The sequence below is a fragment of the Quercus suber genome, unplaced genomic scaffold (genome assembly GCF_002906115.3).
Source record: "Quercus suber isolate HL8 unplaced genomic scaffold, Cork oak 2.0 scaffold_436, whole genome shotgun sequence".
Classification (NCBI taxonomy): Eukaryota; Viridiplantae; Streptophyta; class Magnoliopsida; order Fagales; family Fagaceae; genus Quercus; species Quercus suber.
This window is the reverse complement of record NW_027069887.1, coordinates 28553-37684: the sequence shown is the minus strand read 5'-3', so window position 1 is coordinate 37684 and position 9132 is coordinate 28553. Positions and strand designations below refer to the sequence as shown.

Sequence of the window (9132 nt, the reverse complement as noted above, 5' to 3'; positions counted from 1 at the left end):
GACAAAATGTATTAGAGGCATTGAACTAGGCATTTTGACCCAAAACGCCTGTAATGGACCGTAGAAAGAAAATTGGTTGTTATTTCATTCACTAGGACTCATAAAGAATATAAAATTCTGGCATGTAGTTTGTGATTGAGATAAATGTAAAATAAGTCTAGAATCATAATTTGTTTGCACAATTGTTGAAATGACAAATTCTTAATGGTAAACAATAAAAGAATGTCAATAATAAATCCAAATGAGAATCAATAACAGCATGATAACTTAACCATCGTAAATTGCATACAAGATAGAGAAAGTGCGGTTCATTGTTAAAGTCGTTTGTGTGTACATATAATTAGTGGCACGTTTTTATACTTTTTCTAGACATTAACTTCTATTAAAATCAAATCAACCACAAGATGTCAACTAATATTGTTGATAAAATCTTGTGAAGTTAGGGCATCCAAACTTAGCTTGAAACTTCATTGACCTACTGTTTTGTGTTTTTTTTTTATTGGCAAAAGTGAAACACATATAACAACTATATGATACGGCTCCCTATATCATATATATCATTACTAGATTCCGTTTGATCATCTCATTATTATTATTATTATTATTATTATTATTATTTTGAGTTTTTGTCCGAGGAACTGGCAAACAGCAAAGAAGACCCGTTAAAACTAAGCTAAATTTAGCATTTTTGTGAACTCTTTTCACGTCCACACACCTAAAATTTCGATCAGCTTCTGGTTTTGATTGATGGGTAAGAGCAATAAACAATCCAATGCCATCAAAGTCACGAAACCAACAATACCTATGCTTAAAACAGAATTCACTTCATTTTGCATTTTTTTTCTCATCTTCTCTAGATCATTGACACATTTATCCAAAACAGTCACAAGTTTTTGAACCATTTTCCTCTTCCTTCTCTGATCCTTATCTTCTTTCAAATTCAAAGTAAGAAAGTGAAATATGAATTGGTATGATTTTTGGGAATTTTTCAGGAAATGTATATAACTTCAATTCAACATAGCATGGGTTGGTGATTTTTTTCCCTGCAGCAAGTTTTCTTATTAGAGGTGTGAAAATGGAATTTGCATTTGAAAAGAATGTTTCATTTCTTTCATACGAAGTGCTTTATTACCATGATAAATGTTTCTTACTATTCAATTTTTTTATTTTTTTTTTTCATATTTCTTTCAGACTTAAAGCTTGAGTTTTCGATTCCACATCTAACAAGAATATCCAACAAGAATCTCACATTATAGTTCATACATAGAGTCAGCAAATCTGAGAATTGAAATGTCCAACAACAAGATGAAAGGCCTTCTAAAAGGCCTAAGATACATTTCTCAAATATTTGGTGAGTAAAGTGTGATAGGATGGACTAATTGTGTTTATTTTTATTATATAACGCTGAATAAAAATCTTGTGTCCCATTCTGAATGTACATTTTATACTTGGATTTTTTATTTATGATTCTCTTGTTGATACTGAAAAAAAATTGCCACATATTTGCAGATAATGAAAAAGAACCTGAAATGGAGATAGGTTTTCCCACAGATGTGAAGCATGTTGCCCATATAGGATGGGATGGTCCATCAGTACATTCTCCTAGCTGGGTAAAGTTTCTGAATTGTGTTTTATTATAGTTTTGATAAAGATTTTGATCAAATGTTGTAGAGGAACATCCAATTTTTAAAATCTTCTTCTTCCTCCTTAATTGAATATTTGCTCACAAGGCTCATGTAATGTAAGGCCATATTCTGACATTGTGCAGATGAATGAATTTAAAGCACCACCAGGATTTTCATCAGCACCATTAAGTCATCCAGGAGACAAGAAAGAGGAAACTGGAATCCAATGGGTCTCCGAAGGTATGTACAACAATACTTCATTTCTTCTATGTTGCTTATAAAATTATAACACATGATGATGCTTTTGCTTGAATAATTTTGGAATAACATATTTCTGATTTATAGTGTTAATTTTTTAACCTTCTAAATTGAGGGTGAGTACATTCAAGCTTTAATCTTATCACAATTTTCTTCAAAAGTTGTCTTCATTTATAAATGGCATTCCTATAATTGACATGCTACCATTTCCCATGTTGGTTGAGAAAATGTATGCACTTCCATGATCAAAGGTAAAAAAAAATAATATAAAAGGGAAACAAAATTTAGGCTCAGTTCCTTAGGTGAAGTACGTTGAATTCTCGAATTAATTTCAAACACATTAATTATGCATTTTGATTGGAATATAGATTCAACTAGAAGACCTGCACGGGCTCCAAATTCTCCGGCGAGGGACTCGCCAGAATTGCCTAGGTCGTCAAGACGCAGCGCATCATCAAGCAGTTCTGCAACTGGATCCCCTATCAGGGAAAAAACAGAAAAATCAAGACAATCAAGGAGGTCATCTAAAAGTTCCAAGGAATCAACTGATGCTATCAAACTGAACCGGCTACCCATCGATCCAGGCCTAGCAAGTGTGTCAAGCTTAGAGAGTGTGTCACCTGCACACAGCCTTCCAGACGTCCCTAAAAAGATCAGGAGGAAGAAATCTAAAGACTGTGGTGGTTCCACAAGATCATCAAGATTGAAACCCCCAGCTCCTGAGACATATCAATCTCCATTCTCGGATCCAGGACCTGGATCCGGATCAGTTTCCACATCAGGGAACAGTGATCTTCGCCCAAAGGCTTTTGAAGATGGAACACCAAAAGGATATGCAGGAATCTTTTGAACATTATTTTTCTGTACTTTATACTGGTAGATAGAACTATGCTTAGTTGAAACTAAACAGATTCTTTGTTTTTTTTTTTTTTTTTTTTTTTCATGGAGCCTTGTACGATCCTACTGCTGGAGATAATTCTTCTTCTTTTTTTTTTTTTTTTTCTGTTTTTTTTCAGTCCTCTGTTAAATATATTACTGATTTATTCTTTTGTGTATATATATATATTTTTTTTTCATTTGTGATCATTTTCATTAAACATCTCTACTATTAGGATTTGGTAAAAGTATATTGGAGTAACTAGTTAATGAATGTAACATTACTTCCAACAGCAATGTCAAACCCAAGGGGAAAGCAAATGCAAAGAGTAAAAGGAATTGCATGCCAGTTTTCCAGTAGTGTTGTCCAACCACATTGATGGATCCCCCCAAAAAGTATTGAATGCAGCTGAACCATTCAATTCCAATGCACTTTAGCTGCACCTCTATTTATGATATTATCCATAGCAATCCAGGCTAGCTATCTTTGTATAAAAGCGGGATTACTTTTGTCTGTGTCTTCATCATTTCTTGTCACTGTTGCCCAAAATCACACATCAGACAAAACCATGTTTTGAGGTTGCAACAGCCCACCTTTTTCTTTGGCCCCGACAAAAGAGAAGGTCAAAAAAAAAAAAAACCTTTACCAACATACCCCCAAGAAAATTATCATAACCATGCAGAAAATTTTTGAAAATTCGGATTAAAGGGATAATCTTGCAGAAAAATTTAGTAAAAATTTGGTCGTTTCCTAATTTCACAGTCATAACAAATTTCACATTGTGAATTGGTCTCCAATAAAGATGATGTAAATAATTGGTATCTGTTGTAAAAGTGATGACTACAAATCACACTCCATCACATCAATAAGTTATGATAAAAAAAAATGATAAATTTGTCATGTTTGTACTTTGTAGGTTTGTTCTTAAAATTGGGTGAAAGACAGTTCCGTTTCAAATATATAATGAACAATTAAAATTATGAAGGACTCAAGTGCACATTTATACGCTCAACATTAGACAAAAGTATAAACACAAAATTGGGTCTCCCGGAAAAATAAAAGAATCAAAACACTAAAGATTGCATAATAGAAACCAAATTCACATAATGGAGTCAAAGATCCAAAGAATTTTCAGATTAACATAAACAACCACGCTGATACTATATGCAATTCTCATTTCATTTGACAAAATACCATAATTACATAGCTATCATTGTCCCACTACAAACACTTTAAAACACCACCCAAAAATTCATTTTTTTTTCAAGTAGTAAGAGTACTATTAACCTGTTATAACTTTGTCAGCCCTAATCTGTTGTTGTCTTTTCTTTTAACACAATCCCCCCAAACCTAAGAATCCAACAAAGAAAAACAAAAACTGAAAGACCCAACAAATATTATTATAAACACATGAGGAACAACCTGCAATGAAGAACTACTAGCCACATTGAAAAGAACAGGGTTAGGAATAACTGTAACAGGTTTGTTGCTGCACACCTTCAAATTCAATCCACCATATCCTTCATCACCACAAAGCTCTGGATTTCCTCTAGCTTTAGCTTCTGACCAATTTTGAATTCGGAAAATGGGACTCTGCCACTCAAACTGTTGTTCTCCAAATTGATTTCATTCACAAACTTCAAAAGCCCAAATTCCACAGGCACAGTCCCTTCAAGCTTGTTGTTGTCAAGACCCAAGTAGCACAAGTTTCTCAAATGCACCGCCATTGAAACTGGAATATTCCAACAAGTCCCAGATTTGACAACCCTATTCCCAAAATACCCCCCAGCTTTTCCCATATTTCTGGAATCTGCCCTCCAGTAAATTCCCACTCAAATACACTTCCTTCAATTTTGGCATCTCCGCTAAAAACAATGGAACCCCAAAATTGCCAAAACGGTTAAAACTCAAATCCAGAAACTCCAACCTCTGTAACCCACTTAAGCCATCTGAGATTTTACCATAAAACCCATTGAAACTCAAATCCAGCTTCAGAAGCTCAGTGAGATTACCCAAAGATTCAGGGACATATCCGTCAAAATGATTATGACTCAAATCAAGAACCTTGAGCTTCTTCGGAAAATTTAAGGTAACCCCACCATTAAGCTGGTTTCTTGAAAGTGTGAGTTCTTCAAGATTGACCAAATCGCCAACCCAATCAGGGATTTCTCCGAAGACTCCGTTCCCGGTCAGAACTGCCCTTCTCAGGTTGGTGTAGTTACGGAAAATGCCACTGAGGGGGGCAACAAAGGATGGTTGTCTATGAACACCAACTCTTCGAGCGTGGACAAGAAACTCGGCGAAACGTTGGAGAAGAGCGAAACGCGTTTCGTGTCGTTGAAGCATTTGTAGAAGAAGAGCTTGCGGAGGTAGCTGAAGGAGGTGAAGAGGAGAGGACTGAGTGTGGAGTTTGAGGAGCAAGGTGGGTTTGGAGTGTAGTCCGAAACGTATCCGAAACTGAGCTGGGTGACGTGGGCTGTTACTGTTGTATCGGTTTCGGAATCGGAATCGGAGGTGAAGTAGTCGCAAGCGACGCCGTGTGGGGCGGAGGAGCAGAGGTCATCGGGGTAGAGTGAGCGCCAAGGAATGGTGGGGTTGATGGAGTCAAGGACATGGTACACAGCGTCTTGCTCAGCTGGGTCTAACAATGGTTGCTGGTGTGAAACGACAAGAAGAGACATAAGGGTTGACAGGAAGACGATGATGATGATGATGAAACAAGAAAATGAATGGAACAGAGCCATCGGAGCTGTAAAGGTTTTTGGGGTTTGAGAGAGAGAGAGAATGAGAGGGAATGGTTGGGTTGTGGAGATTTGAAAGAGTAGTACTGAGTACTGAGTAGTGAGTGAGAATTGTATTAGTATTGTTTTGGCTGGCTCTATGTAGTACTGAATTCTGACGTTTTTGCAGCACCTTATTTATATATGTTGAATTTACCAATGTACCCTGTTTTATGGAACAGATTCAGTGGAGGAGAGAGTCGGGAGACCAAAAGGCACCAAGTAAATTTTTTTTTTTTCTTTTTGATGATAATAATAATATTAAAATTTTAGATCCTAGATATGGTCATGTCAATGTGTCATGGTTATCATTAGGATTCTTTCTTTCTTTTTCTTTTTTGTTTATTTGTAGGTCAAATTTTTTTTTTTTTTAATTCCTAAGTATCTCACATACCTTGGTTGTTTAGTATCTTATAATTAGCTAATTTTTATTTATTTATGTATTGCTTGTGAGTCCTAAACTAATTTTTATCTTAACTTTATTTCAAATAATATAAGTTTTAGATTATTAAAAACAAACTAACTTTTAATTTTTTTTAATCACATGTGCAAATAAGCTATCAAAAATAAATCATTTCTAAATAGACAAATATACCAATAAAAGTTGCCACGCCTAAACCCCATGTGATGGACTAATCAAGTTTTATTGGCAACCTCTTCTCCATCATCATCATAATATTAATTTTATTATATGAGTATAAAAAAATGTATTAGTCAATTGAGTTGAGCTTCATTTTATTTTAGTTTATCTATGGACATAATTATTTTCACACCCAAATCATAACATGCTTAAGTATCAACCTTTGGTTCGTATGCACTTATACTTGAGGTCAACACTAGTACTTTTTTTTTTTAGAGAAATTTTCAACTTATGACGTCCGCTCTTGATATAGTTCTTTATCATCAAGCTAAGACACTAATCAGTTTTTGAGAATTGAACCTCATATATCTTATTTAGCAATCAGAAACTTTACCAGTTGAGCTAACTGGAACCCACAACACTAGTACTTAATTAAAAAGTAGATTAAAATGTATTAATTAAAATCTAATCCTTAAGCATGTTGTGAATTATGGTGTATAAATAATAAGTGTGTTTTTAGAGTTTTGCTTTTTTATTATGGGTAAGAAAATTAGCTTCTATATATTAAGTGAATCATTTGAATATTTTGGCTATTTATATTTGAATATTTGTTATAAAAATTTATATATTCATATATTTTTGAAAAGATCAATGAAAATTTCAAGTGTGGGAGGTTAACAGATTATCAGCACTTAATATATAACAAAAGAAAGTTCAAAAGACTCTAAATTATTTCACAACTTTTTTTTTCACAATTTTGACATGACAGACTATGAGTAATTAACTATCACTTACATATGGACCTAACATATTTTATGCACTAACCATATTCTATTACATTATAGTTATGGTAAGAAATTGTGAAAAAAATTTGTATCTTATACTTTTTCGATAACAAAAACATTGAAACATTATGATTTTTTTTTTTTTTTTTTTTTTTGAGAAACACATTATGATTATTTTGTTTACATTAAACCCAAAATTGAACAAACTTCAAGCAAAGCTCAAGAAATACCCGCTGAAGCTTCGGTAATCATCTGATTGGAAAAGCAAGAAGGGTAGAATAGACATTTCGGAGCAGACCGTAGAGCTTCACATTTTGCATGTTACACAAGGTGTCGCTTCAGAAGTCAGAACCAATATACCAGACTTCCCAGAGGCCAATTCAGAGCTTTAATATGTTACACACATTTACCAAGGTTAAAACCCTCATAAACCTCGAACACATCCAACTAAATCGAGTGGCTCTCATCTGCCACGTAACCATAAAACCCATAAATCCATTCGAACTTTAACATCGTTAACAGAAACTAGTCAGGCAGCCGACAAGACAGAGAAACCTGCGGACAGAGAGAGCCGTGAGCCGACAAAGACGCGCCGCAGCCGCCGACTTCGTGTCCCAGTTGTCAGTGTTTTTGAAAGCGACGTCTAACTATCCTCAAAACCGAGTCTGATACGGATTGCGGATACGGACACGTTTCGAGTAAATAGTGGAGCGTTGGCTACACGTTGTGGATTGTACGGAAAATCGTTTCCGGAATTGACAGAGAGCATGCGAATTCCATTTCCAGGGGAGGAGAGAGAGAGAGGAAGAGAAGTCATTTCGTTTGTGGCCAATCAGAGGGCTATTGCTCTAGCCCGTTGCTTTTTTATTTGCATCGTGGGTCCCATTATGGATTTTACACTAAAACTGAAAAGAATTTCTGTGTAACTTATTTTTACCTATTGTTTGTTCTTGGAACGGAAACAATTTTTCCAACAAACACTGGGCATGGGGAAAGTTGGAGAACAGGATGCTGCTAAAGTTAACAGCATAAAAATACATTTAAATTGATAGGATTCACAATTCCATCACAATTAATAATTTCTATGTTTGGAAATGATTTTAAAAAATCTCACTCATCTATTTTAACAAAAATTCCATTCCACATTTATTGTAAATTGTAATAGATAACTAATTAGAATTTTACTAATATGTATTCTAAAGACATACATTAATTTTTATTTTTGGAAAAAGTTTCTCAAGAATTGAAAAAGTAATGACAGCTTTTTCAATTCTCGAAAAAATGTTTCTAAAAATAGAAAGATTAAGGGTACACATTAACCAGACCCAGCTAATTAAATCCAATTGAAGTGCACCCAATAAATAATATATAACATAGGGTATAATTAAAAAAAAAAAAAAAAAAATGATGGAGCATAGGGTATATAGATAATTGATTATCTATGCCTATATTATAAGTTTTTTTTTTTTAAAGGAATTTCCTATTTATAAGGTGATATATAAGCTTTTAGGAGGAGTTATAAATTAAATAAATAAAAAACTCTTTGAGAGAAGAGTGTTACAGGAGTTGTTATCCATGACTCTAATGGCCTTGTCATTGTTTCCCTGTCACAAAATTTAATCCTCCCTAGTTCTATTGCTAAGGTGAAACTTTAGCAGCAATGAGGGAGGTGCTCGACTTTCCATCTGAAAGTGGTCTCCTCCTCCGGGAAATTATTGTGTACTTCCGGAATATCATAAATGTGTACTCCCTCCTCTCACATGAATAGTGGGTTCCACTAATTAAATTCATGGTGGGACCCACTATTCATGTGAGATGAGGGACTATGCATTTATGGTACTCCGGGAGTACCTAATAATTTTCCTCCTCCTTAGCTGTCCTAGAAGGTGACTCGAAGACCATCATTAAATATTTGAAGGATGCAAATGATTCTTCAGCCACCTATTAGAAACTTGATTTTTGAAGCAAATTCGATTGCAGAATCCTTTATATACATTAGTATGGCATGTGACATACATGCACTGCTATATGACTCATATGAGTGTCTAAGGGCGATTTTGAAACTCCATGGTATATTGACCTCTGTATCACCCTCCACAAAGAGGTGGTATTATTATATGTATCCACTCTCTTACAGGGGTGAACTCCATACTTATGGGACCCACCCTTTGCGAAAGGGTGGATACATGATAAATTTTTTCCTCCACAAGCCTCACAAGCCACTTTT

The 9132-nt window shown here is 34.7% G+C and overlaps 2 protein-coding genes across 2 annotated transcripts; one reads left to right on the top strand and one right to left on the bottom strand.

The window, feature by feature from the left end:
* Positions 1-838: 838 nt before the first annotated feature.
* On the top strand, positions 839-2812 carry LOC112031469 (CRIB domain-containing protein RIC6). The gene is made up of 5 exons (XM_024064167.2): positions 839-1067; positions 1192-1351; positions 1510-1610; positions 1769-1865; positions 2252-2812. Exons 2-5 carry the CDS (start codon positions 1291-1293, stop codon positions 2731-2733), a joined length of 741 nt encoding a protein of 246 aa, XP_023919935.2. The 5' UTR covers positions 839-1067; positions 1192-1290; the 3' UTR covers positions 2734-2812.
* Positions 2813-3896: 1084 nt separating this feature from the next.
* On the bottom strand, positions 3897-5627 carry LOC112031712 (piriformospora indica-insensitive protein 2). The gene is given in 5 exon segments (XM_024064423.2): positions 3897-4310; positions 4313-4504; positions 4507-4581; positions 4584-5018; positions 5021-5627. Coding segments are annotated over 5 exon segments (1386 nt in total). The 5' UTR covers positions 5505-5627; the 3' UTR covers positions 3897-4110.
* Positions 5628-9132: the final 3505 nt, after the last annotated feature.